This window comes from Salvelinus alpinus, chromosome 6, assembly GCF_045679555.1.
Source record: "Salvelinus alpinus chromosome 6, SLU_Salpinus.1, whole genome shotgun sequence".
Taxonomy (NCBI): Eukaryota; Metazoa; Chordata; class Actinopteri; order Salmoniformes; family Salmonidae; genus Salvelinus; species Salvelinus alpinus.
In genome coordinates this window covers 80653085-80676922 of record NC_092091.1, presented here as the reverse complement: position 1 = coordinate 80676922, position 23838 = coordinate 80653085, and the positions used below count along the sequence as shown (strand labels likewise).

The 23838-nt window shown below is 42.7% G+C and overlaps 1 protein-coding gene across 2 annotated transcripts in view; it reads right to left on the bottom strand.

Moving 5' to 3' along the window:
- Positions 1-1414: 1414 nt before the first annotated feature.
- Positions 1415-23838, bottom strand: part of LOC139579491 (neuronal acetylcholine receptor subunit alpha-3-like) — a 51656-nt gene continuing 29232 nt past the window's right edge. The window contains exons 2-10 of one of the 2 annotated variants that reach the window (XM_071408190.1): positions 19965-20104; positions 17839-17883; positions 12309-12418; positions 11364-11571; positions 10838-11068; positions 9282-9508; positions 7025-7178; positions 4180-4446; positions 1415-2630 (exon numbers count right to left, since the gene is read on the bottom strand). In XM_071408190.1, coding sequence (XP_071264291.1) covers positions 2505-2630; positions 4180-4446; positions 7025-7178; positions 9282-9508; positions 10838-11068; positions 11364-11571; positions 12309-12418; positions 17839-17883; positions 19965-20104 — 1508 coding nt within the window. In that variant the 3' untranslated portion in view covers positions 1415-2504. The remainder of the gene's footprint in view (positions 2631-4179; positions 4447-7024; positions 7179-9281; positions 9509-10837; positions 11069-11363; positions 11572-12308; positions 12419-17838; positions 17884-19964; positions 20105-23838) is intronic. The other variant, XM_071408191.1, reaches the window with a different exon arrangement.

Sequence of the window (23838 nt, the reverse complement as noted above, 5' to 3'; positions counted from 1 at the left end):
ATAAACAGACACCATAGTGCTACAGTCTATAAACAGACACCATAGTGCTACAGTCTATAAACAGACACCATAGTGCTACAGTCTATAAACAGACACCATAGTGCTACAGTCTATAAACAGACACCATAGTGCTACAGTCTATAAACAGACACCATACTGCTACAGTCTAGCTACAGTCTATAAACAGACACCATAGAGCTACAGGCTATAAACAGACACCATACTGCTACAGTCTATAAACAGACGCCATAGTGCTACAGTCTATAAACAGACACCATAGTGCTACAGTCTATAAACAGACACCATACTGCTACAGTCTAGCTACAGTCTATAAACAGACACCATAGTGCTACAGTCTATAAACAGACACCATAGTGCTACAGTCTATAAACAGACACCATACTGCTACAGTCTAGCTACAGTCTATAAACAGACACCATAGTGCTACAGTCTATAAACAGACACCATACTGCTACAGTCTAGCTACAGTCTATAAACAGACACCATAGTGCTACAGTCTATAAACAGACACCATAGTGCTACAGTCTATAAACAGACACCATACTGCTACAGTCTAGCTACAGTCTATAAACAGACACCATAGTGCTACAGTCTATAAACAGACACCATACTGCTACAGTCTAGCTACAGTCTATAAACAGACACCATAGTGCTACAGTCTATAAACAGACACCATACTGCTACAGTCTAGCTACAGTCTATAAACAGACACCATAGTGCTACAGTCTATAAACAGACACCATACTGCTACAGTCTAGCTACAGTCTATAAACAGACACCATAGTGCTACAGTCTAGCTACAGTCTATAAACAGACACCATAGTGCTACAGTCTATAAACAGACACCATAATGCTACAGTCTATAAACAGACACCATACTGCTACAGTCTAGCTACAGTCTATAAACAGACGCCATACTGCTACAGTCTAGCTACAGTCTATAAACAGACCCCATAGTGCTACAGTCTATAAACAGACACCATAGTGCTACAGTCTAGCTACAGTCTATAAACAGACACCATAGAGCTACAGTCTATAAACAGACACCATACTGCTACAGTCTATAAACAGACACCATACTGCTACAGTCTATAAACAGACACCATACTGCTACAGTCTAGCTACAGTCTATAAACAGACACCATAGTGCTACAGTCTAGCTACAGTCTATAAACAGACACCATAGTGCTACAGTCTATAAACAGACACCATAATGCTACAGTCTATAAACAGACACCATACTGCTACAGTCTAGCTACAGTCTATAAACAGACGCCATACTGCTACAGTCTAGCTACAGTCTATAAACAGACACCATAGAGCTACAGTCTATAAACAGACACCATACTGCTACAGTCTAGCTATAGTCTATAAACAGTACAGATCAGTGAGATGCTTTTCATATTTTGGGAGAATATTTAATTTATTCCAAATCCATAAAGTAGTGCATCCATACTATACAGAAAGCAGGAAACATCGGTACAAAAGTGACAGTCACTTGAGAGCGAGGTGTGCATTGCTAATTAAACAAACAATGAAAAGCTTTAATGCGTTGGATTAATGACAATAACCATACAAAAAAAAAACTATTATCCAAAAATCTGTCGGTACTGTATGGTAATATAATTATAATTATTATAGAATTGTCTTATAGTAATTGTATATAGATGCAGAGGCCTTGGTCAACCATTGTCTGCATCCCAAATGGCACCCTATTCCCTATATAGTGCACTATTTGTGACCAGGGCCCATAGTGCTGCCCACAGGGCTCTGTCAAAAGCAATGCACTATGTAAGGTATAGGGTGCCAATTGGCAGCAGCCATTCTAAATCCATCATGCATGATCTACTTATTGTATTTCAGGAGATCGTTGAATCCAGAAACGTAATTAAAAAGAATGAATAAAAAACACAAATTAATAGTCATGGAATCGGATGATAGAAATCCCTTAGATTAATTAATATCTGTATAGAAGAGGAAGCTGCTATTTCTGGATGGAAACCGTTCAGGCTAATTTAATCTGGCACGTATTTACTGAGGCCTTGCCAATTATACCTTCTAGAACATTGATAAGAACAACGTCGTAGTCGTGTTCTAAATCACATGGATGGATTCTAATCGCCTGACCAGGCAAGAACGGGATCTCTGATTGGTTGGTTGTAGTTTCTTTTTACAAGAATGCACTGTGTCATGTCAATCTGATTGATTGAGACACAATAGCACAATAACTGGGATTGGTTCACGACAGAAACCTGATTTATGTGATTGGTAATTGGTTATGACTCACATCCAGCGGCTCTGACTGGTTTTTGGTTCTAACTCATACCCGGCGACTCCAATTGGTGACTGTTGATTGGTTCTTGGTGTCTACCATGTATACAGTATGATTGTGTCATTTATTTATTTAGAATTTACAACACAAAACCAACGAGTCCATTTGTGGAGGCAGCCGGTGGTGTCAGTGAGCCTATATTGGTTCTGGGTTATGACAGGAAGCCAATGACAGGCTGCAGGAAGAGGCCAAGGGTTCCGAGGATGCACACCGTCACAAACACCCACAGGAAGATTCTGTCAATCACCATGGCAACGTACTTCCAATCATCCTCCACCTGAGAGAGAGGGATGGATGAAGGGATGGAGAGAGAGAGAGAGAGAGAGAGAGAGAGAGAGAGAGAGAGAGAGAGAGAGAGAGAGAGAGAGAGAGAGAGAGAGAGAGAGAGAGAAAGAGAGAGAGAAAGAGAAAGAGAGAGAGAGAGAGAGAGAGAGAGAGAGAGAGAGAGAGAGAGAGATATGATTTTGGACCATGAAGGAAGGCGGAGGGTTGGGTAAAAAGTGAGGATGAGAAGAAAGAAAGAAAGGTAAAACTGAGTTGACTACTTGTGGAAGCGTCCCCCTACTATAACTGACAGATAGAACATTAGTATGTTAATGGTATTCATCAGTCAGAATCAAACGCACACACACACACACACACACACACACACACACACACACACACACACACACACACACACACACACACACACACACACACACACACACACACACACACACACACACACACACACACACCAAAGTGTCTGAAGCAGGCAGCCTGACAAAGCTGATTGAGAAGAGAAGTACTTTACATATCAAAGACAGCTTTCCCCCCAAGGGGAGAGTTCAACCTCAGAAGACAACACAAAGAACACGGGACTTATTTTTCACTAAAGTCTTGTAACTATTTTCTCTTGTATTGTACAGAGAGAGAACTTTTTAAACTCATTAGGGATATTAAACAGTGTTCCCTCCAACAATAATCCACTTGGTTGATATAATAAACAAGGGAGTATCAACAAACAATGGGTGAACTTCCCGAAAAGCAGAGTAGGGAACATGATCTTTGTTATGAAGACCCAGTGCGAGAGAAAACTATTCCTTCAATTAACAGAGCTTTGTATGGGCTAACTGTACACACCTTCTTGGCCTATTGTTAGCCGAAGCAAAAGCTATTTGTTGTTTGCCTAAGTTAAATCTATTTCTATATTGTGCGCTAACGAAGCGAACATATACTGTACGCTTATGCTTGCCCACCCAGTCACATCGTTGACCTTGTCGTTAGTGGAAGATATTTCTTGTTAGCCGAAGTTAAACCTATTTCTCCATTGTACGCTAATAAAGCTAATGGTAGCAGCTAATGCTAGCCCACCCACTCACCTCTTTGGCATTTTTTTAAGCTAAAGCGATTTGTTTTTAGTCAAAGCTGAACCTATTTCCCCATTGTGCGCTAACAAAGCTAACATATACACCAATTCTAGCCCACCCTACAACCTCTTTGGACTTGGTCTTTAGCTGTATTGTAAGAGTTCTCTGAATAAACGCATGTGCTAAATGACAGACAAAATGTCGCTCACCTCTTTGGCCTGATAAAGCTAAAGTTAGTTGGTGTTTACCCAAAGTTAAACCTACTGTATTTATCCATTGAACTCCAACAAAGCTAACTTGCAGGCCCACCCACTCGTTAAACCTACTGTATTTCTCCATTGAACTCCAACAAAGCTAACTTGCAGGCCCACCCACTCACCTCTTTGGCCCTGTTGAAGGTAAAGCTAGTTGGTGTTAATTAAGCTAAAACTAATGCATTTCTCCATTGCAGGCTAACACTAGCTTGCCACTCACCTCTTTGGCCTTGTTGCGGCTCCTCATGTTCTCGGCGATGTACTTGACGCTCTCGATGGCCTGTTTAATCTCCGGGGACAGGACGGAGAAGGCCACCACCGTGTTGATGCTCTGAGGACTCAGCTGGCGGCTCAGTTTCCCCGGATCTGTTGTCTCTGGGGTCTCCTTCCCATGTTGGCAGGGGCAAGGGCACTTCTTTCCCCCTCTTTCTCCACATCCTCCCTCAGTCAGTTTGTTGTCTCCGAACTCCAGGCAGTTCCCTCCCTGCTGGGAATTAAAGAGAATGGAATGAAATGGAATATCAATCAATTTCAATCAATTTTATTTTATATAGCCCTTCGTACATCAGCTAATATCTCGAAGTGCTGTACAGACACCCAGCCTAAAACCCCAAACAGCTAGTAATGCAGGTGTAGAAGCACGGTGGCTAGGAAAAACTCCCTAGAAAGGCCAAAACCTAGGAAGAAACCTAGAGAGGAACCAGGCTATGAGGGGTGGCCAGTCCTCTTCTGGCTGTGCCGGGTGGAGATTATAACAGAACTATGCCAAGATGTTCAAAAATGTTCATAAGTGACAAGCATGGTCAAATAATAATCATGAATAATTTTCAGTTGGCTTTTCATAGCCGATCATCAAGAGTTGAAAAACAACAGGTCTGGGACAGGAGGCGGTTCCATAACCGCAGGCAGAACAGCTGAAACTGGAATAGCAGCAAGGCCAGGCGGACTGGGGACAGCAAGGAGTCACCACGGGCGGCAGTCCCGACGCATGGTCCTAGGACCCAGGTCCTCCGAGAGAAAGAAAGAGAGAAGGAGAAAATTAGAGAGAGCCAAGATTTTCAAAATTTCCATAAATGACAAGCATGGTCAAATAATAATCAGGAATAAATCTCAGTTGGCTTTTCATAGCCGATCATTAAGAGTTGAAAACAGCAGGTCTGGGACAGGTAGGGGTTCCATAACCGCAGGCAGAACAGTTGAAACTGGAATAGCAGCAAGGCCAGGCGGACTGGGGACAGCAAGGAGTCACCACGGCCGGTAGTCCCGACGTATGGTCCTAGGGCTCAGGTCCTCCGAGAGAAAGAAAGAGAGAAGGAGAAAATTAGAGAGAGCCAAGATTTTCAAAATGTTCATAAATGACAAGCATGGTCAAATAATAATCAGGAATAAATCTCAGTTGGCTTTTCATAGCCGATCATTAAGAGTTGAAAACAGCAGGTCTGGGACAGGTAGGGGTTCCGTAACCACAGGCAGAACAGTTGAAACTGGAATAGCAGCAAGGCCAGGCGGACTGGGGACAGCAAGGTGTCATCATGCCCGGTAGTCCTGACGTATGGTCCTAGGGCTCAGGTTCTCAGAGAGAAAGAGAGAACGAGAGAATTAGAGAGAGCATACTTAAATTCACACAGGACACTGGATAAGACAGGAGAAGTACTCCAGGTAACCAACTGACCCTAGCCCCCCGACACAAACTACTGCAGCATAAATACTGGAGGCTGAGACAGGAGCGGTCAGGAGACACTGTGGCCCCATCCGAAGAAACCCCCGGACAGGGCCAAATAGGAAGGATATAACCCCACCCACTTTGCCAAAGCACAGCCCCCGCACCACTAGAGGGAAATCCTCAACCACCAACTTACAATCCTGAGACAAGGCCGAGTATAGCCCACAAAGGTCTCCACCACAGCACAAACCAAGGGGGGGCGCCAACCCAGACAGGAAGATCACGTCAGTAACTCAACCCACTCAAGTGACGCACCCCTCCTAGGGACGGCATGAAAGAGCACCAGCAAGCCAGTGACTCAGCCCCTGTAACAGGGTTAGAGGCAGAGAATCCCAGTGGAGAGAGGGGAACCGGCCTGGCAGAGACAGCAAGGGCGGTTCGTTGCTCCAGAGCCTTTCCGTTCACCTTCACACTCCTGGGCCAGGCTACACTCAATCATATGACCTACTGAAGAGATAAGTCTTCAGTAAAGACTTAAAGGTTGAGACCGAGTCTGCGTCTCTCACATGGGTAGGCAGACTGTTCCATAAAAATGGAGATCTATAGGAGAAAGCCCTGCCTCCCGCTGTTTGCTTAGAAATTCTAGGGACAATTAGGAGGCCTGCGTCTTGTGACCGTAGCGTACGTATTGGTATGTACGGCAGGACCAACTCGGAAAGATAGGTAGGAGCAAGCCCATGTAACGCTTTATAGGTTAACAGTAAAACCTTGAAATCAGCCCTTGCCTTAACAGGAAGCCAGTGTAGAATAGAATAGAAAGCAATGTAATGTAAAAGGATAGAGTAGAATAGAATACAGTAGAATATAATATAATTCATAAGGTTTCTAGAAATCCCAGTTGAAGGATTCCTGCATCTCCTGCTTATTTGATCCTGACTCCAGGAAAGTCAGCCGGATTTTTGTAACCCTAATCCAGAGGCCAAAGATTTACTCAGTGTATTATCTACCCCACATGTTAACCTCTACCATTATGGGAATACATCAGGGACTAGGTGGATCAACAGAAAGGAACATTGATACTTGAAGGAATTAACCCATTCAGTCATCTATTGATCAGTGTGTCAATCCCTCCCAACACCCAACCAACCAACTAACCAACCAACCAACCAACCAACCAACCAACCAACCGACCAACCGACCAACCGACCAACCGACCAACCAACCAACCCACCCACCCGCCCGCCAGCCAGCAAACCAGACACCCAACCAACCACCCACCCACACAACCAACAACCAACCACCAACCAACGAACCACCAACGAACCACCAACCAACCACCCACCAACCAACCAACCACCAACCAACCACCAACCAACCATCAACCAACCACCAACCAACCCACCGTCAGACTATTCTTTCTCTTCTTTCCTCCTTTCCCTCCTCCTCCACCTCCTCCTCCTCCTCCTCCTGCTCCTCTCTCCTCCCCGCTGTCTGAACAGAGGGCCTTGCCGTTCTGGTCTATGGGCCGTCTCATCAGCATGACTCTGGGTAGCACCCTGATGGACACAGAACAATTAACAATACTGTCATCAGCATGACTCTGGGTAGCACCCTGATGGACACAGGACAATTAACAATACTGTCATCAGCATGACTCTGGGTAGCACCCTGATGGACACAGAACAATTAACAATACTGTCATCAGCATGACTCTGGGTAGCACCCTGATGGACACAGAACAATTAACAATACTGTCATCAGCATGACTCTGGGTAGCACCCTGACGGACACAGGACAATTAACAGTACTTCAGTGTATTGTAAATATAATAAAGTAGTATTGGTATGGTATATTATAGTATTGTATAGGATTGCATTGTTGTCTATAGTATTGTATAGTATCATATTGTATAGTATTGTATAGGCATTGTATTGTATTGTATAGTATTGTATTTTATTGTATAGTATTGCATTGTATTGTATTCCATTGCATTATATAGTAGTGTATAGTATTGTATTGTATTATATTGGTACTGGTATTGGTATTGGTATTGTATTCTATAGTTTTGTATTGTATAGGTATTGTATTCTATAGTAATGCATTAAATAGTATTGGTATTGTATTCTATTGTATTGTATAGTATTGTATTGTATTGTGTAGGCATTGTATTGTATAATATAGGTACAGGTACAACAAACAAATATAACAACAAACACAGAAAACAAAATAAATAAGAACTTAAGTGTATTGTAATAGATTCTACACTGATACAAAACACTAAGAACACCTTCCTAATATTGAGTTGGGCTAAGAGTTGGTCTAAGAGTTGGTCTGGGAGTTGGTCTGAGAGTTGGGCTAAGAGTTAGTTTAACAGTTGGTCTGGGAGTTGGGCTGAGAGTTGGTCTAAGAGTTGGTCTGAGAGTTGGTCTGGGAGTTGGTCTAAGAGTTGGTCTGGGAGTTGGTCTAAGAGTTGGTCTAAGAGTTGGTCTGGGAGTTGGTCTGGGAGTTGGTCTAAGAGTTGGTCTGGGAGTTGGTCTAAGAGTTGGTCTAAGAGTTGGTCTGGGAGTTAGTCTGAGAGTTGGGCTAAGAGTTGGTTTAACTGTTGGTCTAAGAGTTGGTCTGAGAGTTGGTCTAAGAGTTGGTTTAACAGTTGGTCTGGGAGTTGGGCTGAGAGTTGGGCTAAGAGTTAGTTTAACAGTTGGTCTGGGAGTTGGGCTGAGAGTTTGGCTAAGAGTTGGTTTAACAGTTGGTCTAAGATGGGCTAAGAGTTGGTCTAAGAGTTGGTCTAAGATGGGCTAAGAGTTGGTCTAAGAGTTGGTTTAAGAGGTGGTCTAAGAGTTGGTCAAGAGTTGGTCTGGGAGTTGGTCTAAGAGTTGGTCTAAGAGTTGGTCTGGGAGTTGGTCTAAGAGTTGGTCTAAGAGTTGGTCTAAGAGTTGGTCTGGGAGTTGGTCTGGGAGTTGGTCTGAGAGTTGGGCTAAGAGTTAGTTTAACAGTTGGTCTAAGAGTTGGGCTGAGAGTTGGGCTAAGAGTTGGTTTAACAGTTGGTCTGGGAGTTGGGCTGAGAGTTGGTCTAAGAGTTGGTCTAAGATGGGCTAAGAGTTGGTTTAAGAGTTGGTCTAAGAGTTGGTCTAAGAGTTGGTCTAAGAGTCGGCCTAAGAGTTGGTCTAAGATGGGCTAAGAGTTGGTCTAAGAGTTGGTTTAACAGTTGGTCTGGGAGTTGGTCTAAGAGTCGGCCTAAGAGTTGGTCTAAGATGGGCTAAGAGTTGGTTTAAGAGTTGGCCTAAGAGTTGGTCTAAGAGTTGGGCTAAGAGTTGGGCTAAGAGTCGGCCTAGAGAGTTGGTCTGAGAGTTGGTCTAAGAGTTGGTCTAAGAGTTGGTCTAAGAGTTGGTCTAAGAGTTGGGCTGAGAGTTGGGCTAAGAGTTGGTTTAAGAGTTGGCCTAAGAGTTGGGCTAAGAGTTGGGCTAAGAGTCGGCCTAAGAGTAGGTCTGAGAGTTGGTCTAACAGTTGGTCTAAGAGTTGGGCTGAGAGTTGGGCTAAGAGTTGGATTAAGAGTTGGTCTAAGAGTTGGTCTAAGAGTTGGTCTAAGAGTTGGTCTAAGAGTTGGTCTAAGAGTTGGGCTGAGAGTTGGGCTAAGAATTGAGCTAATTCTCTCTCTTTACCTGAGGAAGACGGACCTGACCCAGCCCGGCATGGTGTGGGTCATTGGTGTACGGTAGTGGACGTTCAAGACGAACACGGTGATGACGATGGAGAGGGTGACAAAGATCATAGTGAAGAGGAGGTACTCCCCGATGAGGGGAATGACCAGGGAGGTGGACGGGATGGTCTCAGTGATGACCAGAAGGAACACAGTGAGGGAGAGGAGGACAGAGATACAGAGGGTCACCTGTTGGGTGAGGGAGGGAGAGAGAGAGAGAGAGAGAGAGAGAGAGAGAGAGAGAGAGAGAGAGAGAGAGAGAGAGAGAGATGAACGCTGTAAGAGGCCCAGCGTGTGTTGTTTATTGACCTAGGAGGAAGCAATTATTATTTCATTCCATTTCATGTACACTACACACACAATTCCAACAACACCATCATCACCCAGAACGAACGTTGGTTGATTTAGTCCGAGCATTCACACCAATCCCACTGTAGCTAACATTGTCCAACATTTCACATGGTGGCTCATTCTGAACACACAACAAATTGACTGCAGTGCCCGATTACAGAACACATCCCTTATTTACTGGGTGCTAGGCAGATTTAAAAAAAAATATATATATAATTATAATAATAATTATAAACTGGGTGGTTCGAGCCCTGAATTCTGATTGGCTGACAGCCGTGGTATATCACACCGTATACCACAGGTATGACAAAACATTTATTTTTACTGCTCTAATTACGTTGATAACCAGTTCATAATAGCAATAAGGCACCTCGGGGGTTTGTGGTATACGGCCAATATAGCAGGGCCCTTAGCCGTGGTATATTGGCCATATACCACACCCCCTCGTGCCTTATTGATTGAATATAATATAATAAAACGAGTAGTTTAATATAATAATGTAATATATAACATATCTCATGTAGCAGACACTTTTATCGATAGCAACTTACAGTAGTTGATGTGAAGTAGGGTCTGCACACTCAGTTTCTCCGACACATGACCTTGTGTTGGTGGATTTGAGTGGGCGGACCCTACTTCATTACTATAGCAACATGCTATAACATTATTACAGTGCCTATAGGAAGTATTCATCCCCCTTGGACTTTTTCCACATTTTGTTGTGTTTCAACCTGGAATTCAAACGCATTTCATTGAGATCTCCTTGTCACTGACTTTGACAGGAAGTGATTTTTTTATTGTCAAAGTCAAAAGAGAATTCGACAAATGTTAATGATTAATGAATTAATGATTAATGAAAGTATTAAAATAAGTACAAATTGTGTCATTTTTTAAGGACAATTTCTACAACATCTTCATTTTATAATTTGTAGCAATTCATAATTTGTATTTTGTTTAATTTCTTTGACTGCAGAATGTATAAAATATAAAGTGGCAGTTTTCACATACTATATACTGTAGATGCTGGTTTGTTGCTGGAGATAATGGAAAATAGATTGTAACACAACAACATGACAACATACATGACCACAAAGACGTTCAACACAGTCAACACAACAAGATGTGGTAAAGTCCAAGGGGTGTGGACACTTCCTGCAGGCACCGTACCTTCTCTCCGCAGTCGGAGGGCAGGTAGAAGACCAGGACTGTTAGAAAAGAGATGAGGAGACAGGGGATGATGAGGTTGATGGTGTAGAAGAGAGGCAGGCGTCTGATGTAGAAGGAGTAGGTGATGTCTGGGTAGATCTCCTCGCAACAGTTGTACTTGATGTCGTGCTTGTAGCCCGGAGCATCGATGATCTCCCACTCGCCGCTCTCCCAGAAGTCTTTGAGGTTGACCTGAGGTAGGTGACATCAGGTTTATTGAGGGCTTGATTCTGAGTAGTTATTTCATAAACATGCATTAATCTTGGTTGGATTACACAATTCTGGAGAATGGATTCAGTAACTGAGACTTAGATTAAAAGACTTACAATAGTCAATAATTGAACACTGGACAAGACTGTAACTACCAATAGGATACCACAGAATTGGGTATCCAAACCTAAAGATTTGAACACTACCCATAATTCCTTTATAGCTCTATACCACAAAATGGTGTATCAGAAAATGGATGTGCAAATATTTTTCTAACCTTTGACCCAATGAGCACCAGGTCGATCTTGGCCTTGTCGTAGGTCCAGGAGCCAAACTTCATGGAGCAGTTCTGGTAGTCGAAGGGGAAGTAGGTGATGTCCATGGGGCAGGAGGACTTAAAGATGGCGGGGGGAACCCAGGTGACTGTACCGTCAAACTTCAACAGAGCTTTGGTCTTATCTTCAACCAGGAAGTCTCCCACAGCACTGAAGTTGGGGGGTGGAGAGAGAGGAAAGAGATGTGTTGAAGAGGGAGGAAGAGGGAGATATGGGGAAGGTGAGAGGATCAGAAAGAAAGAAACAAGGGAAGTGAGGAGGATATTGTCGTTACACTTTGAGAAGAGCTGTCCTTTGTTATAAGGGCATTTTAATGTTATTCTTTTGCATTGTATATTGGAATAAAAACAAAATAAAATAATAAGGATATGAAATTAATCAAAAATTAAATCCATAGAAAATGGAAATAGTTTGTATAAATGTCTTTAAAATCTCTCTTCACAAACAGTTCAGTTCAGCACCTACTTTAGTACTTGGTCCTGTGTGTCTCAGTTGGTTCAATATCCACATTGATCTCATAGTTTACAATTGGCTCATTCATCCCCCTCCTCTCCCCTGTAACTATTCCCCAGGTCGTTGCTGCAAATGAGAACGTGTTCTCAGTCAACTTACCTGGTAAAATAACGGTAAAATAAAAATAAAATAAAAAATACACATACTAAAAATGACTGGTCTCACAGAAAAAAATATCTGCTAAGTGACATGGCAAAATCACTTGTTATAAAACACTAAGTCATGACTCACTTTTTATACAGCACTATGCCAGGTTGTTAGAGAGCACTATGTCAGGTTGTTAAGAGCACAATGTCAGGTTGTTATAGAGCACTATGTCAGGTTGTTATAGAGTACTATGTCAGGTTGTTATAGAGCACTATGTCTGGACTCACTTGTTATAAAGCACTATGTCAGGTCTCCAGATCTTGTTGGATGGAACTCTGATGAACTCAATCCCATCAAACTCTACTGGGGCCCAGCTCAGTTTGTAGTCGTTCCAGATCTGAAACACAAACACAGCATGAATGAGTGTATGTATGTGTGTGTGTGTGTGTGTGTGTGTGTGTGTGTGTGTGTGTGTGTGTGTGTGTGTGTGTGTGTTAGGGAGTCACCTTAAGAAGAAAGGAAGATAGCAAGACACACACGCACAAATATGAACACACACACACACAAACATACAGCCTTGAGTACTTTATCAAACACACCCCCTCGTGGATTTGTCCGAATGATCTTGAACTGAAACTTAACCATATTTTTTATTAATTTCTTCATTTAACCCCCTAGAGTCTATTGATGCACCGGTGCGTCAATCTAAATAATAGTGAAATAATAATAAATAATAATCAAATCTGTCGGTTTAAGCTAGAGATATCCTTCTGATATAGACATTAGAGATATCCTTCTGATATAGACATTAGAGATATCCTTCTGATATAGATATTAGAGATATCCTTCTGATATAGACATTAGAGATATCCTTCTGATATAGATATTACAGATATCCTTCTGATATAGATATTAGAGATTTCCTTCTGATATAGATATTAGAGATATCCTTATGATATAGATATTAGAGATATCCTTCTGATATAGATATTACAGATATCCTTCTGATATAGATATTAGAGATATCCTTCTGATATAGATATTACAGATATCCTTCTGATATAGATATTAGAGATATCCTTCTGATATAGATATTACAGATTTCCTTCTGATATAGATATTAGAGATTTCCTTCTGATATAGATATTACAGATATCCTTCTGATATAGATATTACAGATATCCTTCTGATATAGATATTACAGATATCCTTCTGATATAGATATTACAGATATCCGTCTTTTTAGATTGGATCCGCCGATGCTGCACTGCAGAGCTAGAGCGGTTTGTCAGACCATGAAACATCCCGAAAATCAGTCTTCTCACGAAGACGTCTGTAGCGTCCGAACGGTTTGACCTACAAACTATGAGTCTCTATGAAAGTCTCTATGAAAGTCTCTATGAAAGTCTCTATGAAAGTCTCTATGGAAGTCTCTATGAAAGTCTCTATGAAAGTCTCTATGAAAGTCTTTATGGAAAGAGACTCATTAACACAATGGTATTCTCTGTTTTGGTCTAATGTCCCGGGACTCATCTGAAGGTTACCTGTATCCAAAAAAGGGGTTAAATATGTGTGCAAAATAATATATATGTAAATATTTCCTGAGCATTCTTATATCTCCTACATTTAGGAAAGACATTTCAAAACCTTGTTTCTATAAGGATATATTTGAGGACTGTCTTTTTAAAACTTTTCTGAATGTGTTATTCAACGTGTTTCTATAGGCTTTAGTAATACAAGCCAAATTCAATACTTTATCAAATATATATTTGATATACCTAAAAAGGTCCTAAAATTCCAAATCAAAAACTGAAATGATCCATAGTATGACCGTCTTAAAACAATTCCATGTGTTAGCTTAGATTGGGCTTAGACTTTTAAGAATTAAAATAAAGTGTAGCCTACTGAATATTATTCAATCACCATGAATGCCTTTGATTGGCTATTCAATCAAATAACTACATGTTTACGGTAAAACAAATTATTCAAAGCAGCTTGTCTGGTAACACACACACACACACAAGCAAACACACACACACATGATTGATTCTCTTATTAATATGTGGAAGTAAGCAGCTGTAATAATGGGGGGCCTATTTAATTTCCTGTTCATGCTACGCTTGCGTTCCCATCTGTTACCTATGAGAGCGCTAAAGTTTGTCAGCCATGTAGCTTCATGCTAGGCTAGCTTTCCCATTTGGTTCCTATGAGAGCGCTAACATTTGTCAGACATGTAGCTTCATGCTAGGCTAGCGTTCCCATTTGGTTCCTATGAGAGCGCTGAGGTTTGTTAGTCACGTCATGATCTGAAAAGGGATTGTGTTGATATGATGGGATCTTTGAATACTAAACAAGCTTCTAAGCTTCAATTACTAAATTCACAGCTGCTATTGCAAAGATAAGCCACAAATGACGTGTGAATCAATGTTTCATAAAATATTTTGTTGTTAGGCACTATGTTAGTTTGCCTGTCTCGTTCAACTCATAATATTATCATGAAAGAAACAGAACTCATTTCACATTTCTACATTACATTTTTATTTCAAATGAGTCTTGAGTAAATAATAGTGTACAGAATATTAAGAACAGCTTCCTAATACTGAGTTTCCCTCAGAACAGCCTCAGTTCATCAGGGCATGGACTCTACAAGGTGTTGAAAGCGTTCTACAGGGATGCTGGCCCATGTTGACTCCAACGCTTCCCACAGTTGTGTCAAGTTGGCTGGATGTCCTTTGGGTGGTGGACCATTCTTGATACACAGAGGAAATTGATGAGTGTGAAAAACCCAGCAGAGTTGTAGTTCTTGACACACTCAAACTGGTGCACCTGGCACCTACTACCATACCCTGTTCACACACTTAAATCTGTTGTCTTACCCATTCACCCTCTGAATGGCTCACATTCCATGTCTCAATTGTCTCAAGGCTTAAAAATCCTTCTTTAACCTGTCTCCTCCCCTTCATCTGCACTGATTGAAGTGGATTTAACAAGTGACATCAATAAGGGATCATCGCTTTCACCTGGATTCACCTGGTCCGTCTATGTCATGGAAAGAGCAGGTGTTCCTAATGTTTTGTACCCTCAGTGTATGTCTGACAGAGAGTTAAATATTGAAATGATGCCCGAATTGCAAACGTACAAAATTAGACATTTTGGACAGGTATACACAGTTTACAGTGTTGACATGTGTGTACTGAAGTACTGGGAGGGTGTGTTACTCTCTGTAAGAGCTTTAACATGTTAACTCTAATGGGCATGCTTGACTGATCACATTGATTGATTGATGAGAGGGAGAGAGATCTTTATATTATAGTGTTTAGGCCAGTACCAGTATACTCAAGGTTAGGATGTGTATATCACCCTCCTGTTCTACAGAGACAGATGGAAAGAGCTAGAGAAGGGAGAGAAGGAAAAGGAGAGAGAGAGGAAAGTATGGAGGGAAATAAAGAGGGAGAGAGAGCGAGAGTAATAAACAGAGAAAGAAAGGAAGAAACAGAGAGAGAGAGAGAGCGAGTGAGAGAGAAGACTAATTCACTGCTTAGTACAGTATGCAGTAGTTCCAGACAAGTCACCTGGCTATCTAGAGGTCAGTAGGTCATGTAGTTCCAGACAAGCCACCTAGCTATCTAGAGGTCAGTAGTTCATGTAGTTCCAGACAAGTCACCTGGCTATCTAGAGGTCAGTAGGTCATGTAGTTCCAGAGAAGTCACCTAGCTATCTAGAGGTCAGTAGTTCATGTAGTTCCAGAGAAGCCACCTAGCCACCTAGCTATCTAGAGGTCAGTAGGTCATGTAGTTCCAGAGAAGTCACCTAGCTATCTAGAGGTCAGTAGGTCATGTAGTTCCAGAGAAGCCACCTAGCTATCTAGAGGTCAGTAGTTCATGTAGTTCCAGAGAAGCCACCTAGCTATCTAGAGGTCAGTAGGTCATGTAGTTCCAGAGAACTCACCTAGCTATCTAGAGGTCAGTAGTTTAGGTCATGTAGTTCCAGAGAAGCCACCTAGCTATCTAGAGGTCAGTAGGTCATGTAGTTCCAGAGAAGTCACCTAGCTATCTAGAGGTCAGTAGGTCATGTCGTTCCAGAGAAGCCACCTAGCTATCTAGAGGTCAGTAGGTCATGTAGTTCCAGAGAAGCCACCTAGCTATCTAGAGGTCAGTAGGTCATGTAGTTCCAGAGAAGTCACCTAGCTATCTAGAGGTCAGTAGGTCATGTCGTTCCAGAGAAGCCACCTAGCTATCTAGAGGTCAGTAGGTCATGTAGTTCCAGAGAAGTCACCTAGCTATCTAGAGGTCAGTAGTTCATGTCGTTCCAGAGAAGCCACCTAGCTATCTAGAGGTCAGTAGGTCATGTAGTTCCAGAGAAGCCACCTAGCTGTCTAGAGGTCAGTAGGTCATGTAGTTCCAGAGAAGTCACCTAGCTATCTAGAGGTCAGTAGGTCATGTAGTTCCAGAGAAGCCACCTAGCTATCTAGAGGTCAGTAGGTCATGTAGTTCCAGAGAAGTCACCTAGCTATCTAGAGGTCAGTAGTTCATGTCGTTCCAGAGAAGCCACCTAGCTATCTAGAGGTCAGTAGATCATGTAGTTCCAGAGAAGTCACCTAGCTATCTAGAGGTCAGTAGGTCATGTAGTTCCAGAGAAGCCACCTAGCTATCTAGAGGTCAGTAGGTCATGTAGTTCCAGAGAAGCCACCTAGCTATCTAGAGGTCAGTAGGTCATGTAGTTCCAGAGAAGCCACCTAGCTATCTAGAGGTCAGTAGGTCATGTAGTTCCAGAGAAGTCACCTAGCTATCTAGAGGTCAATAGTTCATGTAGTTCCAGAGAAGTCACCTAGCTATCTAGAGGTCAGTAGGTCATGTAGTTCCAGAGAAGCCACCTAGCTATCTAGAGGTCAGTAGGTCATGTAGTTCCAGAGAAGCCACCTAGCTATCTAGAGGTCAGTAGGTCATGTAGTTCCAGAGAAGTCACCTAGCTATCTAGAGGTCAGTAGGTCATGTAGTTCCAGAGAAGTCACCTAGCTATCTAGAGGTCAGTATGTCATATAGTTCCAGAGAAGCCACCTAGCTATCTAGAGGTCAGTAGGTCATGTAGTTCCAGAGAAGTCACCTAGCTATCTAGAGGTCAGTAGGTCATGCAGTTCCAGAGAAGTCACCTAGCTAACTACAGGCCAGTAGTTCATCTAGTTCCAGAGAAGCCACCTAGCTATCTAGAGGTCAGTAGGTCATGTAGTTCCAGAGAAGTCACCTAGCTATCTAGAGGTCAGTAGTTCATGACAGCGAGCCATAGATCCTCCAGAGGCTCTGTTCAGTGTAGCATGGCCACAGTGAAGCATATTGATTAAGGACTGGATGAATGTCTCTACACAGAGGGACACACAAACACAGAGGGACAAACGCACACGCACATGCACATGCACACCCACACACCCACACACACACACACACACACACACACACACACACACACACACACACACACACACACACACACACACACACACACACACATATGAACGCAGGCACGTACACACACAGTGGAAGCAAGGGTCCTACATTCATATTGATGTTTGACATGAACAAAATCAGACGGCTCCCTCCCCTCCCTGCCTCACCCCTCCCTGCCTCACCCCATCCCCTAGTAGGCCTCTGAGGGAACATATTAGTCATCAATAAGATCATTGTTGTGTGTGTGTGTGTGTGTGTGTGTGTGTGTGTGTGTGTGTGTGTGTGTGTGTGTGTGTGTGTGTGTGTGTGTGTGTGTGTGTGTGTGTGTGTGTGTGTGTGTGTGTGTGTGTGTGTGTGTGTGTGTGTGTGTACTTACGTGTCTCAGCCACAGATTTGTCTCCATGATCTGATTCACTTCATCCTACAGACAAGAAACAGATCATAGGTTAGCCTACGGCAGTGTGTGTGTGTGTGTGTGTGTTTGTGCAATGACTGTGTGTGTATTAATCCTGTTTGTGCCATACACAGCCGGCACAGTCAGATAACCAGTCAAAACAACGTGAGTATTCTTATTAAATGTCACCTCTAACAACTGAAAAACTCAGCTGCATCCCTATTCCCTACATAGTGCACTACTTAACTTCCTATTCCCTACATAGTGCACTATTTAGCTACCTATTCCCTATATAGTGCACTATTTAACTACCTATTCCCTATATAAAGGTAGAATTAGAATTGTAACTGGGGTAGAATTAGAATTGTAACTGGGGTAGAATTAGAATTGTAACTGGGGTAGAATTAGAATTGTAACTGGGGTAGAATTAGAATTGTAACTGGGTAGAATTAGAATTATAACTGGGGTAGAATTAGAATTGTAACTGGGGTAGAATTAGAATTGTAACCGGGGTAGAATTATAATTGTAACTGGGTAGAATTAGAATTGTAACTGGGGTAGAATTAGAATTGTAACTGGGTAGAATTAGAATTGTAACTGGGTAGAATTAGAATTGTAACTGGGGTAGAATTACAATTGTAACTGGGGTAGAATTATAATTGTAACTGGGTAGAATTAGAATTCTAACTTGGGTAGAATTAGAATTGTAATTGGGTAGAATTAGAATTGTAACTGGGTAGAATTAGAATTGTAACGGGGTAGAATTAGAATTGTAACTGGGGTAGAATTAGAATTGTAACTGGGGTAGATTTAGAATTGTAACTGGGGTAGAATTAGAATTGTAACTGGGGTAGAATTAGAATTGTAACTGGGGTAGATTTAGAATTGTAACTTGGGTAGAATTAGAATGTTAACTGGGGTATAAATAGAATTGAAAAGGCATAGAATTGGAATTAAAGTGACTGAGAATTGTAATGGAATTGAGCCCCTATCTCTTATCCTTTCCCTCCCATTCTTAATGCTTGGTTTGACTGACAGGCCTGAATGACTGACAGGCTTGGTTTGACTGACATGCCTGAATGACTGTCAGGATGTATCACAACCGGCCGTGATTGGGAGTCCCATACACCGGCGTACAATTGGCCCAGCGTAGTCCAGGTTTGGCCGTCATTGTAAATAAATCATTTGTTCTGAACTGACTTGCCTAGTTAGATAAAGGTTAAATTAAACAAATGTAAATAACTGACTGACAGGCCTGAATGACTGACAGCTGCAGTCGTAGTGTTCAGGTGGAAGTCAATGACCCTGTTGCCCTCAACCCTCATTAATACACTGACTCATCTGACCTCACACACGCACACGCACACAGGCACGCACACATGGATCTAAGATCACCTGCTGACAGTGCTGATGTGGCACTCATTCCTAATCGTCATAGCAGTAAACTGCCCACCTGCATATTTGTCTTAATCCAAGCTTTACCCTGACAATAGGTTTATAACCTGATTGTTTCATTCACTTTGAACCATGCCGTTGTTATCTTCCCAAGGTGGAATTTTTCCTCTGTTCTGTTCTTTACGTGAGAGAAATCTAATCTGACTAAAGCAGGGGCATTATTCACATAGCAGATGAGTGCACGTACACACACACACGTACACACACGTACACACACACACACACACACACACACACACACACACACACACACACACACACACACACACACACACACACACACACACACACACACACACACACACACACACACACACACACACACACACACACACACACACATACACTCAGCTGAGTGGGCACTTTTAGTGAGATTAGATTCTGACCACATTACTCTCGTTCATCAGAGAAAAGCTAATGGAATGTGTGTGTGTGTGTGTGTGTGTGTGTGTGTGTGTGTGTGTGTGTGTGTGTGTGTGTGTGTGTGTGTGTGTGTGTGTGTGTGTGTGTGTGTGTGTGTGTGTATCTGTGCACGGTACATGGTGTGTTTCTGTGTGTATGCTCAGGTATGTGTGTGTGCATTCACGCTTGTTTGTGCGTATTTGTGTTAGAATGCGTGCCTGTGTGTGTACATATGTGTGTTTGTGACTTACCACTTTTACGAGCTGTGACATGGAAACCTCAAACTCCACGGTGACGGGGTCTGAGACGTTCTCCACCGGCCTGATAAACTGGTTGTAACTCCGGAACAACCTCCTGAACAACCTGTCCTCCCCTTTAGAGGAGAAGCAGTCTGGAGGGAGGAGAGGGGGGGTAGGAAAGAAATGGAGGAAAGGGGGAGAGGAGGAGGGGTAGAGGAGAGTTGGAGGGGAGAAGGAAAGGGGGGTTGGAGAGAAAGAAGATAAACAGAATCAGTATACAGACCCTTTTCCTATTTCTATGTCTTGGTGTCACCTGCTGTTAGCAAACTGAAATATTACAATTCACTTCACTCATTGTTGTTCCTTTGATTGTATTTGGTCAAGGTTTAGTTCACCAACATAGCAGCTGAACCCAGAATCAGACTGTCACTAACAGAGACACAGAGAGAGGAATGTGAATGTTAACCTGTTTAAAGATCTTACTCACATCGGCTACAGAGAGCATGATCACACAGTCATCCAGAACATCTGGTGTTCTCATGCATGGTTCAGTGTTGCTCGCCTCGAAACGAGCATGGAAGGCATTTGGCATGCTCTCGCAACAGGGCAGCTCACGGGTTGGTTTCTCTTTTGCAATCCGTGATAGTTTGCAAGCCCTGTCACATCCGATGAGCATCAGAGCCGACGTAAAAGTAGGATTCGATCTTAGTCCTGTGTTGACATTTTCTCTGTTTGATTTCTCAGCGGAGGTTGTAGCGTGATTTCTTATTAGCGTCTGGATTAGTGTCAAGCTCCTTGAAAGCGGCAGCTCAAGCCTTTAGCTCAGTGGATGTTACCTGTAATCCATGGCTTCGGGATGGGATATGTATGTACGGTCACTGTGGGGATTACATCATCGATGCACTTATTAAATGTGTTAATGAATTTGATGACTGATGTGGTAAACTCCTCAATGTCATCGGAGGAATCCCGGAACATATTCCAGTCTGTGCTAGCGAAACAGTCCTGTAGCTTAGCATCCGTTCATTGGACCACTTCCTTCTTGAGCGCGTCACTGGAACTTCCTGTTTGAGTTTTTGCTTGTAAGCAGGAATCAGGAGGTTGGACTTATGGTCAGATTTGCCAAATGGAGAGTGAGCGAGAGTTTTGTAAGCATCGCTGTGTGGAGTAAAGATGATCTAGAGTTTTGTAAGCATCACTGTGTGGAGTAAAGATGATCTAGAGTTTTGTAAGCATCACTGTGTGGAGTAGAGATGATCTAGAGTTTTGTAAGCATCGCTGTGCGTGTAGTGAAGATGATCTAGAGTTTTGTAAGCATCGCTGTGTGTGTAGTAAAGATTATCTAGAGTTTTGTAAGCATCACTGTGTGGAGTAAAGATGATCTAGAGTTTTGTAAGCATCACTGTGTGGAGTAGAGATGATCTAGAGTTTTGTAAACATCGCTGTGTGTGGAGTAGAGATGATCTAGAGTTTTGTAAACATCGCTGTGTGTGTAGTAAAGATTATCTAGAGTTTTGTAAGCATCACTGTGTGGAGTAAAGATGATCTAGAGTTTTGTCTCCTCTAGTTGCACAGGTGACATGCTAGTAAAAATGAGGTAAAACAGATTTCAGCTTCCCATTTTCTTGTTTGCTTATGGCCATATCTAGCTCGTTGAGTACGGTCTTGGTGACAGCATCGGTTTGTGGTGGTATACAGGGTCTGAATACTTACATAACTAAGGTATTTCTATTTTTGCTTTGTCATTATGGGGTATTGTGTGTAGATTGATGAGGAATAACGTAACAAAATCTGGAAACACTAAAGGGGTCTGAGTGCTTTCTGAATGTATATTATCCATGTCCTTGTTCAGCCACGACTCAGAGAAGCATACCATAGTACAGTTCTTCAACCCAAAAACACACAAAATAGTCCATAAAAAAGCAGTTATCCATGGCAGAGCCATCCTACATCAATCTATGACATGGGTCTGTGACAGAGGCAGAGGGCGAGATGGATTTAGAGAGAGAGACAGAGAGAGAAAAAGAGAGATGGACAGAGAGACGGACAGAGAGACAGAGAGAGAGAGACAGACAGAGAGAGGGGGAGAAGAGAGATCGAGATAGAGATAGACAGAGAGATCAAGAGAGAGATAGACAGAGAGAGACAGAGAGAGACAGAGAGAGACAGAGAGATCAAGAGAGAGACAGAGAGAGAAAAAGAGAGATGGACAGAGAGACGGACAGAGAGACAGAGAGAGATAGAAAGGGAGGGGGAGAAGAGAGAGAGAGATAGAGATAGAGAGACAGAGAGATCGAGAGAGAGAGATAGACAGAGAGAGACAGAGAGAGACAGAGAGAGACAGAGAGAGACAGAGAGTGACAGAGAGAGAAAGAGATATCAAGAGAGAGATAGTCAGAGAGAGACAGAGAGAGAGCGAGAGAGAGAGAGAGAGAGAGAGCGGGGGGTAGAGAGGGAAAGAGAGAGAGATCGAGAGAGAGGTCGCTAAAGCTTTTAGCATGTTCCTCTGGATCCCAGCACCAATGTAACATGGACGGGGCCAGTTCAAAGGTAATTGATAATAACCTCTCTCTCTCCCTACCATTGTCACGGCAGCTCCACATATCCAGCCAGATGGAATATGGACTGGGCTACACACACACACACAAGCACAGAAAGACACACACATTGTTTTAAGAAGATGGCCGCCAGCCTCTAGCGTTCCTCTGGAGGGCTGCACACACACACACACACACACACACACACACACACACACACACACACACACACACACACACACACACACACACACACACACACACACACACACACACACACACACACACACACACACACACACACACACACACACACACACACATACACACACACATCTCCTGGGGAGCAGTAGGGTTGAGGGAGATGGAAGGGGAAACACTCCTAGACAGTACAGCATGTTCTGTCCTCTTCTCAAGCCTCTAACTATCTGTGTGTGTGTGTGTGTATATCTCTCTCTGTGTGTGTGTGTGTGTGTGTGTTTTGTGTGTATATCTCTCTGTGTGTGTGTGTGTGTGTGTGTGTGTGTGTGTGTGTGTGTGTGTGTGTGTGTGTGTGTGTGTGTGTGTGTGTGTGTGTGTGTGTGTGTGTGTGTGTGTGTGTGTCTCTCTCTCTTTGTGTGTGTCCTGTCCCCTCCTCTATCCCTCAGTAACAGTCTGGGCGTTCTCTACCAGACTGCAGCTTTACTCACAGGAACAGGATATAGAGTATAGTTGTTCCAAAGGTCAAGTTTCAAAGTGTTTAGGTTTAAGTTCAGGAATTAACTCCAATGTATTGAGGGTTAGGTATACACTCTGAGTGGTTCAGGTAGAGGTTGAGTTAGGTATAAACTCTGAGTGGTTCAGGTAAAGGTTGAGTTAGGTATAAACTCTGAGTGGTTCAGGTAGAGGTTGAGTTAGGTATAAACTCTGAGTGGTTCAGGTAAAGGTTGAGTTAGGTATAAACTCTGAGTGGTTCAGGTAAAGGTTGAGTTAGGTATAAACTCTGAGTGGTTCAGGTAAAGGTTGAGTTAGGTATAAACTCTGAGTGGTTCAGGTAAAGGTTGAGTTAGGTATAAACTCTGAGTGGTTCAGGTAGAGGTTGAGTTAGGTATACACTCTGAGTGGTTCAGGTAGAGGTTGAGTTAGGTATAAACTCTGAGTGGTTCAGGTAAAGGTTGAGTTAGGTATAAACTCTGAGTGGTTCAGGTAAAGGTTGAGTTAGGTATAAACTCTGAGTGGTTCAGGTAAAGGTTGAGTTAGGTATAAACTCTGAGTGGTTCAGGTAAAGGTTGAGTTAGGTATAAACTCTGAGTGGTTCAGGTAAAGGTTGAGTTAGGTATAAACTCTGAGTGGTTCAGGTAGAGGTTGAG